Genomic DNA, 15574 nt, shown 5'->3' on the forward strand with positions numbered 1-15574 from the left:
TCTGGGAGTGGAAGAGGGCAAGAGCTAAATGGGATAAGTTGGTCCTTCCAATAGAACAGGGTGTTTTAGAATTACCTGATTTGAAGAGATATTTTAGAGCTACACAGTTAAGGCTCATCTATATAATATATATATATATATATATATATATATATATATATATATATATATATATAGATATATATATATATATATATATATATATATATATATATATATATATATATATATATAGATATATATAAAGTGGTCGAACTTTTAATAGCTCGATTTTCATATGGTCAAGACCATATAATCGAACTATTAAAAGTTTGGCCGGTCTGAATGGGGATCTCCATAGAGTAAGGAGCGGGAAGATTTCCCTTTACTGCAATGTAGTGGGATCTTGGAGTTGGTATATTTAAATAGCGGGGGGTGTGGGGGTGCAGTCTCCCACATGGGGGGTGTGGGGGGGGGGCTTGACCCCATGCTAGCACTGTTCAGTTTTTATTTATTTTATTTCATATTTTCAAACATTCAAATGTTCGACCATATGAAAGTCGAAAATTTGGATGTTCGATTATGTGAGATAAACCCATATATATAACACAAGAAGACAGCTATAATTCAAAATGGAAGTGTTTGATGATCAAAACAGTGGGGGGGGGGGGGTTCAACAGTGCGAGAGATTTTGGATGCAAAAGGATAACATCCACACAAAATATTATATTGATCATCTTCTTTTTCTTTCGGCTTTTCCCGGTTAGGGGTTGCCAGAGCAGATCATCTGTCCGCTCATGACTGGCAGTGGAGCTTTACAGTGTCGAGTCGCCTGCCCGGCGCCCAACCTTACACAGAAGGTGCACACATGCACACCTAGTACCAATTTAGAGTGTCCAATCCACCTACTGCATGTCTTTGGGATGTGGGAGGAAACCAGAGCACCCGGAGGAAACCCACGTGACCACAGGGAGAATATGCAGACTCCACACAGAAGGCACCCCACCCAAAAATTGAATCAGTGAACCTCTTGCTGTGAGGCAGCAATGCTAACCGCTGCACCACCGTAGCCGCCCCACAGAATATTATACTCAAAGTTTCAAAAAGTATTCTAAGAACTAAGCCAACACGAGAATGGAGAAAGGAGATTTTTCCAATAGAGGTGACTAAGTACGAGTACAGAAAAAGGGCATGAAAAGGCTAGAATTTACTGCAGAAAACAGGCAAAGTAACCAAGATATTGGGAGAAAATAACATGAGAGGAAAAGGTAATGGAGTGGAATGAGGCCAAGACGATGTTTAAACTGCAGACTAGAGAATGCCTTCCCTACCAGGAATTTATATCAGAGTATAGGCAAAGGGAAAAAGATAGGAGAATCTTAAGTAAAAGACCTATTTTGGTTGGGTTTCTAGTCAAATCTAGAACAGAAGCTGCTGTTTAAAAGGGACAATTAGTAGGGGATATAAAATATTGTATGATAACTATAAGAAACAATTAGAGAATATTACAAAACATTGAGACAAGACAGACTGGAAAATCAATTTACAAGAGAACAATGGAAGCACATAAGTATGTTGGCTGCCAACAAGCAATTACTAGAAAATGGAAATCAAAGTGTAAACCAACTGTATTTGAAGTATTGAATATTCAAAAGAGATAAAAACCTGGAACATGAATCTTTAGTAAAGGGAAGGAGCAAATTACATAGAAATAAATGAACATTATGTGTACAGTACATGAAAAATAATGCTTAGACAAAGGAGGAATGAGGAAGGAAAAGTAGGAATTCAGCAATTTATGTAATGCTGAACTGATGACAATTACAAAGAAAAGATATGAGATGCAAAATGTATGTAAATGGAAAAAATGTTAATATGGTTTATTTTATTTTCTGTTAATGTATGGTTGCCTATATCTTAAGTGATAATTAAATGAAGCTGTTTAAAAAAATTGCTCCTTGTTAAAAAGATAAAGTATGCAATGGAGAGAGACGGGAAAGAAAGGATGGAAAGAAACGGAGAAGCTTTCTGAAATAGGCACACTTGAAAGGCCAAATCTATCATTCCATCAATATTTTCTTTTTGTAAGCATTTTTCATGCAATTTGCCAACATATTCTATGTATCCTAACTAAAAAAATGGTTCAACATTCTCCAAAGAACATTTCACAGTACTGTATTTGGGAATATATTAACTCAGTAAATAGCCAGCAAGGAAATACTTCTTGAGGAATACCAAACTAGATGTTCCTAAGAGTGTACAGATTTGTTTATCTTAAAGACAAAGATGTCGGTTTGAGAGTCATGGAGACAGTTCAAACTTTACTTTTCCATAGGTATAACATGTTTTACAGCATGTCTAATGAATGTACTGTATGATTAACTGTCAGACTTGGAACTCTTGACAGATGTTCCAAGAATCCTTTTCAAGTCCAAATGTACTCTGCAATATCAGAATGCTGTGTATATTCTGGTAAACAGCAAGAGTGTCATGTAAACCCTAACTGCATTATGATGACTGGCATAATCCGAAAAAGGAATTATAAATGCAGTTTTAAATTCAAATTTTTGACAAGATGGAGAGCCTGCTGTCTATTCAACAGTTTACGGACTCAGTCTTCTAACATTTACACAAACTCCTGTAACACTACTTTCTTCTCATTAAATACTGCCATTAGCAAAGACTGAGCAATCCACGCTTTCCACCTCTACTGACTCTTTTGTATTTAATGTTTTCTCAGTTCAGCTGCACATAAATGTTCTGATCTATTTATTCTTAAATATGACATGTTTTGATAAAACTGTATTAAAGACCACTTAGTAGTACAAATAAAAATACATATATATATGCAAGTTTTCAGATTAACAAAAACGAAAGGTATTAACTCTAACTTTCAATTAATAATAGAACACAAGAAAGTAATAAATAAATGTAGCGCATAGGACCTTATTTTGTAAAAAGTTTCTGTTCAAATACATATATAATTTAATAATTTGTTAACTAAGAGAACTGATATGGTGCAGACTCTTTTCAGCCACATCCAGCCCAGAACAGCATACACACTATGTAATATATGGAAAGTGTGTGTGTGTGTGTGTGTGTGTGTTTATCCATCAACCCGTTATGTTACTGGAAATCAGGAAGAAAGAAGAGTACCTGTAGAAAATCGAGAGACAACAAGCAGATTCCACAAAGACAGTAACCAGAGGCCAAGAAAGAACAATGAACTCTGAAGCTAGACACCTTAACCACTGAGGCATAATGACACACACACACTAAAACATAATGGCATTCTACATACCATACCGACCATTAATATACATAGCAAAAACTCTGATGCACATTATTTATTCTGATGCTTTTTTTAAAATGTACATTCATTCACTTCCTGTTAAGCACAATAAATCCTTAAATATAATACTGTATACTTTAAACTTAATTTTCACTGCAAAATAAAATTAGGGAGCTACAACATCTGAAAAACAATCATTAGAAAACAGAAAGTATACTTTGAAGGTGGTTCTGCAAAGTCATTTTTTTCATGCTGCTGTCTTTGAATGTATCCACAGTATATCCAGAATAAGTCTTACACAGCTTTGTGTCTAGTGGATGCTTATTTATACCTGCTTAAACTACTAAACAGACTGGAGCACCAAAAAGTAGTTGCTTACCTGGTCATTACAGTGTGTTCACATGTTGCAAAATGTTAACCTTGATTTCAGGCTCCCAAACTGAAGTTTGCTAAGTAACACTGCCTCTGATAACTGCACAGTTACGCAGGTCACTACATGTCTGCATGAATAGCTAGTAAATTAAACACAAAAACTTACTGCCTGTGAGGCCATCATCTCATTAATGCTCTGTTCATATTGTTCTGCCAAAATGGCTAGCTTCCTCGTCTGTTCATCTTTTAGTGACTTTAGTACCGTTTTGTGTTCACTCTTTGGAGTAACTTCCAACTGGTGATTTCTCAGTGCCTTGTACTGTTTAGTTTGAACTTTGCATGTGTCCTGAAATTGCTTCTTAATCTGCAACTCTATAACCTGCAAAGACATACCCACAGAAAAGTATTAATACACATGCAATGCATTAAGCTACTGAAAGTAGTTAATGTCTGCTAATATTTTTTAAAGTGAAGTCATTAGAATACAAGATTCAATGAAGCTAACAGTGGATAAAAGTATGCGGAAGAAATTTCAAACAATATTTCTAAATGGTTAATAAATGTAAATGTCCAAGTATACATATTTTAGAAAAGTTCCTGTTTCTTATAACATCATAGTGGTATGCTTCTACTAATTGGGTACCGTGAACATTTAACTACCGGTACAAGCAGACTTTTCTATACAAGTTAACAAAAATATATTACATATTCATAAACTAGCAAATAAAATAAAATAAAATACATGCTCAAATTTTGATGAAATAGAGGTCCAAGAATTTAATAACCCTCCCTTTGTGGTTTCCTCCTGAAATGATAAGACAGTGCAATGCATGAACAAATGCGACACATAAGGAAATGCAGGCTCTGAAGCAAAGTAATAATTTGCAGATGCATAATTTCTTTGTACAAGATGCACATCGCTGAGAATTATCATTACTGCATTACAAAAAAGATTCTTATATCGAGGTATACATCTGATTAATCATATGCATCTCATTTAGTTACACCAGTGTAAGTGTATCTATTTGATTCACTTACACTACAAGTGATTTACTGGCCGATGTCTATTTTGTTTGAGACTGCACTCAGTAGAATAAGGGAATTTGCCTTTCCCCCACTGTTGCGTGGTATCGTACCTCTCAACCTCTTACAGCAGGAAATTTGGACAAAGCCATTAATAAAAGTGGGACAGAGGCTCAAAAATAGGGACAATTTTTAAGTATTGCCCTTACAAACTTAGAAAGTTGATAGAATAGGTTCATAGGTAGGTACTAGGCTATCTGCCCAAAGGCATTTATTATCCTAGCTAGAATGTGTTGGCTTTCGCCGCCCCCTTAGATTAGTTCCCTGTGCCTCTGTCCAGCAGAGCCACTGAAATGATCCCCAGGGTAAATTTTCTGTTTTCCATCCACTCATCAAGGTTTCTCTTGAAGAGTGCTAGTGAGGAACTCTGCCTAATGTAGATTGGAATCTTGTTCCAAAGCATGGGACGTCTCTGGGACAGGAATCTATCCCTCAGGATAGATTAGGTTTTGTATTAGCATGAATTTTCTAAAGGGTATGAAGTCTAAAACTCAAAAGTCTGCCATTATTTTCTAACATCAGTCTTCAATGATTTGCCACTAATTTGTCAGAAAATCACAATTTTATAAAAACAGACTAAAAATATAAGGCAATAATCTGGACATTCTGCAAAATCTGTACAGTTGAGAGGTATGTGTGGTATCGAAGGTGGTATATTTAAAATATTGGGGGTGTGGGAGGTATAGGGGGCTCCTCCTCCTGCAAAAACTCTTTTAAGTTTTTTTTAATAAATGTGGAGCATGGGTATGGCAATAGTTGATTAAATGTATTTATGTTGAATAGTTGAGGAAGTGTTATACACTATTCAATATAGACCCTTTGCAGAACATCACTACAACAGAACTGAGTTGTCGTCACTGACCAAAGTGGATGACACACCCTTGCAAAGGCATGTTGTACATCCATCATCATTTGCAAGCATGCACCCGGGAAAGTCAGGGACAAGCAAAAAAATCTAGTCAAATGATGGTACCACAAACAGAACTCGATCCTCACCACAAAGGGAAAGGGATCTCACTTCTGGGGAATGAACAGGCCAATTAACCATCGGTGGGAGATGAGGCTAGAGTGTCAAGAGGGATAAGATAAAATAATGTGCTTTTTGCTGTAACATTTAAAATCAGATCTTCACTTTTTGAAAAAACATTATTTTTTTAGAATGCTATACCAACTCAATAATATGATTCTGATATTTGCTGAGCTGGTCAAGCAGAACATGCTACATGTTCCTTTTTGCTGTGTACAGTAAACTGAACAGCTTAATATCTATCACAACCAATTGGCAGTATCTCGACGTGCGGGGCTATATATCTGAAACAGATGGACATATTCTAGTAAAATTCTCAGAAAAGTATGTCATGACACTCATACAGACTGCACTTTGTTAGTTTAGGTATATATACACATATGCACCTCTGTCTTCACATTGTGGCCATCATTTCATGTGGGGATACTTCCTGTGTAAGCATGAATCACTTTTTGGGGAGGAAGGGAGGATATATACATTTTAATTTAGATGTAATACCAGCTCAGAACAGGTACCTTCTGGATATGTACTACACTGCACACCACCTTCTGGATATGTACTACACTCCCCACCGGCAAGAGATGTTATATATCTTCCTTTTATGCAGACCAAATATACAAACTTTGCAGGGTGTCATGCTGAAGCCTTTGACACCTGCACATATGAAGCAACATGTTAAACTCTCATGACACTTACACACTTAAGTATACTATGCTATAAGACTGTCAAAATAGGCTTAAGGAGTTATATTTAGCTCAGTACTGAGGCTGATTAGGCCATCTTGCCCCTGTTAGCACAGAAATCTCTGTTGGTGGCATATTTATTATGTAGAAATATGTGACATTTTTAGTTCTAATATATCATGCTAATATATTACTGATTAACTTATGAACATATACTGCAATGCCCAAACTAAAAAGAAGTCATATGACTATCACTTACAGAATATGAATATAAGAAAACACTGTAACAGATAACATCTAATAGCTAGGTAGGCCTATTTTGGCTCCTAAAACAGTGTTATAGTTCTGAAAGAGGTTTGCATTTTCTAGTAACATTTTTAGATGAAGTACTTGTACATTCAGTTATAAAATATACTTAAATATTTTAATACAGGTAAAGCTGAATTATTAAACTAAACACTATACACTTAAAAACATCATAGAACAGTCTGGTCAGGAAAATTAACAAATTAGGATAAATAAAATAATCAACAAACAGGGCTAAATAAGTAGAGGAATGTGTATTTAAAAAAGATGCATTCATGAGCCAAGATGAAAACAATTTGAAAATAAGCTGACTTGACTAAACAGAACCCAGTTCAGTCAGTCAAAAATTCTATGTCCCCCCTTGCAGACCAGACAGCCCTCAGCTCAATAAATGACCCTTCTTTCTCTTGTCTTCACCTCTCACCCAACAGATTTCTTCCACACATGCTAAGATGTTAAAGTCTTTAAAATTCCTCATAGTTCAGTCACACAAGGAGTAACCCATACTAGGGTAGGGCAATGATACCACCACTTCACCCACCATCAGACTATCAAAATATAAACAAAACAGTATGACTGTGATGGATAAGAGTCTTAAATCAGGTATTCTTCCATATCCACATAAAGAAATATCCAGACACATACTGAACATCATTCAGGCAGCAGTAATAGCAGAAGCAGTGGAATGTCCAGGGCAGTGTTATCAGCACTTCACCTGCCAAAACTGAAACAGAAGGATATGATGGATGACAATCACAGACTAGGTCCTCCAATCTCCTAAATATAGAAACACCAAGATATACTCCAATAATCAGATGGGCAGCAGTAGCGGTAACAGCAGCAGAAGCAGTAGCAATGGGCTACTGATTCCAGAAGAAAAGAGAACAAGACAAAAAAACAACCAAACAGATGAACTAAACTAATCTAAAGAATACAGCATGCATGGACTCAATTACGAGAATTAACTTGGAAATGTATAAGTAAGAACAACAAATAGTAGTGAAGGAAAAAAAGTAAAACTAGAACAGGGAATCAAATCTTTGCTAAGCAGCCAATTATCACCATCTTGCCCACTGAAATTACTTCTTCTGACCGTGATTTTTAGTTAAAGGAATGTCTGTGCTTGGAATTCAGGAGCGCCAATTTACAGCTATCTGTATTTCTTTTCATTCTGAAGAACTCCAGGGCTTAAGAACAATTTTTATTTCTGATTTTAGTTTTGATATGATGCTAACATAGTTTATTTATGATTTAGATGTGCATTATGTTTACCTCTAAAAAGAAAAGCAAGTAATTGCCCCATTGAGGGCCAAGCCATGAAAATTTAACAGGCTGTCAGATTGTAAACTTAAGAAAAACTGGGACAGGTATGAAGCAGTGAAACTAGTATGGGGATATTCCCAACTGTCTGAAATGACTAAGTCAAAGAAATTTTCTATCACACACAATATCCCTGCTTATCTAAATAAATGGTCATTTAACTGTGGTCAAGTGAAAAGGGTGGTTTGTTGTTTTTCTACACAGACTGCTACTTTCTGATGAAGGACACCACCACTGTTAACTAAACACACACATACACACACACATAATCTGCCCCCTGACAAACTATCACGCCTATCATTTAACTATGCTTGAAAAATACTGCCTATTTCTATGTATGTCAGTGTATGGCCCTCTTACACACACACACACACACACACACACACACACACACACACACACACACACACACAAGCATACACACACACAAGCACACACACAAGCACACACACACACACACACACACACACTTTTCTGATGATTAAATGTGATCAAGTAGAAATACTGTTGCAGGAGTTGGTGGCCAGGTGCTTTCACACGCAGACAATTCCCTCCATTACCACCCCCATATTAATCTTTTTCTGGCAGTTATGAAGATTGTTGTAAAAGAAAACAAATTATACAATGACTGGTCATTAACACTCAAGAACGAGCACGATGACTGGTCAGACCAACCAGCATGCCCGTTGTAAATCGAGCATATATCAATGGGAAAAAGTCTGGTTGCCTGGACTTTCTTCCAGTAATATATGCTACGAAATTTTTTTATTTTTGCTTCATTAAAAAAAAAAAAAAATGAACAAGACATGAGAATGGCAAATACAAGGATAATCGGGTATACAGAACTAAGTAAACGTACCTGATTATCCTTACATTTTCTCTCTCCCGTCTCTCCCGTTGTTTGAAATCTCCAGATTTCATTTCATTAATTAAAAAACAGTACAAAAAAAGCAATGGAGGTCTTCCTTTCGCCATTGTTTCCCTTGCACAGTGTTAATATATTGCGTAAGTGTGGGAACATAAGTCCCATAAGCATGCACAGTACATCAGCAAACCCCCATGATACCAAGAAAATGGAGAAGAGCACCACGGCGCCGTTATTCAAGGACATTATTTAAGAAAAGTAAGTAACATTTTTCTTAAATAATGTCATTGTATAATAGCAATAACCCATGGTTGTGTGTGGGTAATGCTGGATTTATGCACAACCAGATGTGGGTTATTGCTATAATACCTCCTTGTACACACATACTGCTTTCAACATTATATTTTAGTTGCTCATACAAACAATCTGCCCGGAGGCTATGACCAATTTATTACAAATTTGACTGGTGATTAAACTAGGTGACAGCAGCGTGCAATATTCCTAATGCATGTTACATGCTACTGTGCATCAGACCTAAAGGCAGGACTGTGATGCTGAATGGTTATATTACAATCCTGCTTATGGAAATTATTTTGTCAGTTTTTTATTTGTAGTGTGAACTAGTAAATTAAATCAATTAAACAGCTCACCTAGTAATTAAAACTAAAGAAAGGTTATTTTTGCCATTTTTTTAATGCTGAGTGAGGGCAGGACTAAACTGAGTTAAATCTACACCCACCAACAAAGGCACTTACATTAGATACCAGGATAGTTCAGGACTCAAAATAAAGGCTATATAATTAAGCAGTGATTTTAAACAAAGAAGGTTATAAATCAAGGTGGAAAAGGATGATTATGAAACGGTGGGGTGGGGTGGGGGGTGTTCAGAATTAAGAAGAGACTGAGATTTTGGCTGCAGGGCACTGGGGAGAAGGACAGCCATAAAGAATATTACATTCATAAAGTAGCAGAAAGTATTCTGAAACCAAACAAATATGGGAATGGTGAAAGGTGAATTCACTAATCGGGATGACTGCAAGTATGAATATAGAAAGTATTCGAGAGGACTGAAATTTACTAGAGAAACTTAGCAAATGAACCAAGGTACTGAGATCAAATAACTAGGCAACAGAATGGAATGAGGATAAGCAGAAGTTGGGACTGTAGATTACAGACTACCTTTCTCCATCGGGGATTGATAAGAGTATATACAAACAGAAAGAGGCAGGGCCAAGGGAAAGACCAGTTCTGGTAGAGTTTTCAATTGAGTCAACAGACATTGTTGTTAAAAAAGGAGACAGAGAATGGAAAGGCAATATACAAAGAATAATGGGAGGACATCTGCATGGCTCATAAGTATGCAACAAAGTCCAGGAGTTTTAGGATTTTGGCTTGGAAGTGTTTGCATAAGCATTTATACCTATCACACTTCAGAGAAAATCTTCTCAGGTAGATAGTGAATGCTGGAGGTTTGATGGGACATAGATGTAATTTACGAACATGTGTTTTAGGGAATATAATAAGCTGGCAGATTTAAAAAATTCCAAATACAGTACTTTGTCATAAATGTTGAGGGAACAAATGGTTGTAACTAAGGAAATGATTCTTTTGAACAGGGATATAGGATTTGAATTGCCCAGACAGGGTAAGGCCTTACTAAATGTAATGCTACTGACTGCCAAAAAACAACTGGTAGAAAACAGAAATCAAAATCTAAACCACCTGTAACTGAAGTACTGAACACTGCAAAACAGATAAAAAGAACTTGAGGTGAAATTGTTAGAAAGGTAAGGAGGTCTCAAGCAAGGCCTTGATGCTACAATATCTTATTATTCCGTCTCTTGGAAAATCTTTGTGAGACAGAAATTAATGGTCCAGGTGTAAAAGTTCCTAGAGTAATTTATGATGAAAGAAATGGCAATGATATTCTCACACATAACCACAATGGAGTGTAGTCAGACTTGGAACATTCTTTTCAATTTGGCCTTGCTTGGGTCCTAGTCTGCCTATTCTTTAAAAATCATCACAAACATGATGGCCTCTTAATCCTTGCTGAATAATAGTTATGTACTTAACCTTGATTTAGATCCACTTCAGGGATCAGAATGTTCACTGCCAGGTGCGATATGGTGAACAACTCCTTCATATGACTCCTCTCCTACCTCCCACAATGTACCACTCCTCTCTGTTTACCTCAGATTAAGTTTGACATCATAATTAGTAATCTTAACTCTACAATGATAAGAATCTAAAGCCATAAGAAAGGTTATACTGAACTGTCCACAGAAGGCTATCAACGTCTGTTAGAAACAAACAAGGTGATAAACTGTAGGGAGGGTGGAGGGAGGGTTTGTTGGTGGGAATGGACATGGATAATCAAGATCCAATATTATAAGTACATAGCTATTGTGTTGTCAGTTATCCAGCCTATCCACTTCAAGAATGGGATGCATCATGAAAGAATGTTATGGAGTATGGCAGCCCCAGTTAAGACCTTGGCCAAGGTACTACTTGCAACTTACAGTGCTTTGCAAAAGTATGCAAAGCCACAGCTCATATCTTGACAAGTGAAGAATTTCCAAAGATGACAGAAGGAGTAGTGGATCAAGTGGAGCACACTTGCAGCTTAAAAGGAACTACCACAAGAGGTATAGATGAAGGGGAAATGCAATCAAACAGCCAACTGGATAGGGTGACCTCTGACCCAATCTTAGTGGAGAGAGAGAGAGAGAGAGAGACAGAGACAAACAACTGGCCATGTTGCACAAATTGTTTTTATGCTATAGGTAAACATTTCAATTGCTTATATATATCCAGACAGTTAAACATATACCCTACTCTCTCTCTTGTAGGAGCACTTCAGAAAAAAATACAGGGAAATAAATACTTTGACTAATATTAGTTTCCAAAGACACAGGTAAAAAGGAGGGAGGAATAAGTCTGAAAAGAAACTCTATCCTTGTGGAAAACTATGTAAGGGGGGTAGCAGCCAGAGCCGGCTCATTTGGCAGCTCTCAACACTAGGCTGAGAAGCAAAAAAGAAAAAGGTCCATTCATCAATCTGGAGCTTCCCCTTTCTCTCCCAAGGAGGATCACCAGGTCCTAATGCCCTTATGCTCTATGGTTCCTTCTGCTGTTATGTTAAAAAAGAAAAAAAAAACCTGATCTGCCAATTGCATCCCATAACACCTTGCTCCTAGGATGGCTGCTTCCTTTGTCCCAAGGAAAGAAAGGGCTTGAAGTTCTGAAACTCTTTTGGCTGAAGTGACTGCTTCAAGAAAAAGCGAGTTTTCCAAGATAAGAATTCGATGTTAGATGAAGTAGCACATTCAAAAGGGCAGTGGGTTGGCTTCTCCAATACAAGATTAAGGTTCCAGGATGGAGTAGGATCCTTCAGGAGGAAATGCACCAATAAGGTTCCTTTTAAGAATGACTTGCATTCCTTTTGGGAACTCAAAGATTGAAAATTGAAGTCTTTGTGGAGATTCAAAATAGCTGCCAATTATACTTTAACAATGGAGAAGCTGGACCCAGCATCAAAAAGGGAGGACTGAACAAGTAAGATAAAAGGGAATGAAGCTGAGACTGGATCTAATCTGCACTGAGTGGTCCACAAGGAAAACTTTTTCTGTTTGATCCTGTAAAATTTATGAGTGGATGGTTTCTGGGAAGTGATAAGCATTTTGACTATCCTGGATGGGTATGATGGTTCCGTGCCCATTAATAGAATAGGAGAAACCATGTGGTTAGTTAAAGGGACTTGAAGTCCAGATGGACTGCTGGATGGGTGAGATAGGGGATCCAGTTGCAAAAGCGTCTCTGAGATGAGGACACATTAAAAGGAACCACAAATGTCAATGCCAGCTTGGAGCTATGATAATTACTGTCACTCTGCACTTTTAGGCTTTCTGCAGAAACTTTAACATCATGGGAAGGGGAGTAGGCATATAACGCATCTGGAGGCCACTGATGGGCCAAAGCACCCTTTGGGGTTGTCCCTATGGAAGTATAAGGGCATTGATGTGGATAGATCACAGCAAGGCTTCCTTCAGCACCAGAAGAATATTTGTGGTACCTGTGGACCGCGGGGTCCACTCGTGAGGCATCAAAATGTACCTGGTCAGACTGTCTGCTAAGCTGTTTATCTTACTAGAGATGTGTGTTGCTGACAAAAATCACTGTTAAGAAATTGCCCATTCCCACACTTCCATAGCTTCTTGTCAGAAGGGACAAAGATTAGGTATCACCTGGCTTGTTGACATGCCACACTACTGCCCATGTTGTCCATGTGGATGGAGAGAACATCCTTGGGAATAAGATCCTGGAAGGCCTGCAATGCTAGGAAGACCACCCTTATGTCCAATACATTGATGTGTAGACAGGCCCTCACTGTGACCACATCCCTTAGACTGTCTGCCCTGATCAATGTCCTCTACCCAAGAGTGGACACATTTCTGGTAACTGTGGCTGTTCACAGGTGTAAGACAAAGATACTATTTTTGTTGAGATTCTGTCAGTTTGGGCACCATAAAGTGATTCTAACAAGTTGCAGCAAGATGGATAAGCAAAACTATGTCACCCTCTAATTGCGACCACTGAACCTTGAAGGTCCACTGTAAAACTCTGATGTAGTGCCTGGAATGAGAGACTAGATGGACTGTGGCAGCCATCACCAAGCTTAAAATTTTGAGCATCACATGAGCTGCAGATGTAGAAAGACTCCGGAGATGGTGTACCATAGACTGAAGTGGTCTTGAGGGAGTTTGACTAATTTGTGTCTAGAATCCAGATGCTATCCAATAAAGACAAGATTCTATGATGGTTCAAGCTAAGACTTCACCATGTTCATGCAAAATCCTAAGGACAAGCAAAGGTGGACTAAATAATTCTTATTTTCTATTGGGAACTCCTTTGTCATAGAGACAAGGAGAGAAGTGTCCAGATTAGGGCAAACAAGAAAATTCCCCAAAGCCACATGTGAAAAGTGACCACTGACATACACTTGGTATAAAAACAAAACAAAACATGGTTACCAAAATTTTAGATATCTCAGCAACCATACCAAGATCCTTGTTAAATCTGACAATAAATCATACTATAGTAGTCTCCAAAAAAAAAGCACTAAAACAACCCCAAGTTTTTTCGTCCACTCTAAATAAACTATTACACCACGGCTATAACACTATACCCTGTCCTTCTACTTCAAACAACAAAGAGTCAATCAATTCAACACTTATTTTATCCAGTCAGTTCAACACTCATTTTATCCAGTCAGTTCAACACTCATTTTATCCAGTCAGTTCAATCACTAATTAATGACCTCCTCACTTCACCCTCTAACTTCCATTTGTTCTTGAAAGCAACACACTGTCTTACTTTTCAGCATGTCCCAACATTAACCATAAAAATTACTAGCCAAATTAAAAGCATCAACCTCAGCTGCAGATAACCTTCCTGCTCAATTTCTCAAAACAGGTGCAGATGCACTAGCCTTCCTTGTCTCCATTCCAACTGACCAATCAATAACTGAAAACTATGTCCCATTCATCTGAAAAAAAATCCATTGTTATACCCCTTCACAAAGGAGGTTCTTCAGAGTTAAAGTATAGACCTATTGCTATCTTATCGCCCCTCCCTAAAATCCTTGAAAAATGTATTCACTCAGCTTATGAAACAAATAACCAAACACAACCTCCTCTCCAACACTGTTTCAGGCCCAACCTCAGTATCATTGTTGCTCAACTTACATTACTTCACCAATGTAGTAAACCAATACGGAAATGAGGGCAACCTTAATTCCTCACTTTTCGTTGCCTTTTCCAAAGCATTTGACACAGAGTCCCACCAAAAGCTCCTCTCTGAACTTGCAGCACCAGGTTGCACTTATCCCTCCCTTTCCTAGTTTCACAGTTATTTATGCAATTGTCAGCAGACAATGAAATGGCAACAAAACCTTTCAGCATTTCAACCAATCACTGTTGGTGTTCCCAAAGGGTCAATACCTGGCCCCCTTCTATTTAATATTTTCATAAATAAACTTGATACTGCTACAACACTTGCCACTCTCGTACAACATGCCGATGATTCAACCCTTATCTGCTCTGCCTCATTTATAACAAATTTACAGGAAATCAGTCACAAATCTTTCACAGACAATGAAATATGTTTACAAAATTCTAACTTGCTGCTTAATGAAAAAAACATTCTGTTTACTCCAAAACAACCAGAAACACATTTCATATTACCTCAAGTAATAGCACAAAAACAGATACCATAAGCCAAACTAAACTGTTCTGAGTCAAAATAGATGACAACCTCAAATTTGATCACTACATACTTCAGTCCATCAAAAAAAACTCACCAAAATCTTGTCTCCCTCTACAGGGATAAACACTATCTAACAGATCAAGAAATGATTACCTTAGCAGCAATATACCTCCTTCCTTCTCTATTACAAGCTTTCCCTATTCTTACAAACTAAACTAACCTCCTGCTACTACAAAATAGCTAAATGTGCAACCAACCAACCTTATAAAACACATCACTGCCTTGCATTCAAACAATTAAACTGACTTGAACTCTTGAAACCAGTTGATATACTCTCAACTAATCATTGCTCGCAACCTATTATACTCTCAAGACAAATG

General features: G+C 37.4%; 1 protein-coding gene across 3 annotated transcripts in view; it reads right to left on the bottom strand.

Moving 5' to 3' along the window:
* Nucleotides 1-15574, bottom strand: part of TAOK3 (TAO kinase 3) — a 2060965-nt gene that overhangs the window by 157456 nt on the left and 1887935 nt on the right. For all 3 annotated transcript variants that reach the window (XM_044068327.1, XM_044068326.1, XM_044068325.1), the window contains one exon: nucleotides 3810-4022. In XM_044068327.1, coding sequence (XP_043924262.1) covers nucleotides 3810-4022 — 213 coding nt within the window. The remainder of the gene's footprint in view (nucleotides 1-3809; nucleotides 4023-15574) is intronic.

The sequence above is a fragment of the Protopterus annectens genome, chromosome 4.part0 (genome assembly GCF_019279795.1).
Source record: "Protopterus annectens isolate FY-2018-M chromosome 4.part0, PAN1.0, whole genome shotgun sequence".
Lineage (NCBI taxonomy): Eukaryota > Metazoa > Chordata > Ceratodontiformes > Protopteridae > Protopterus > Protopterus annectens.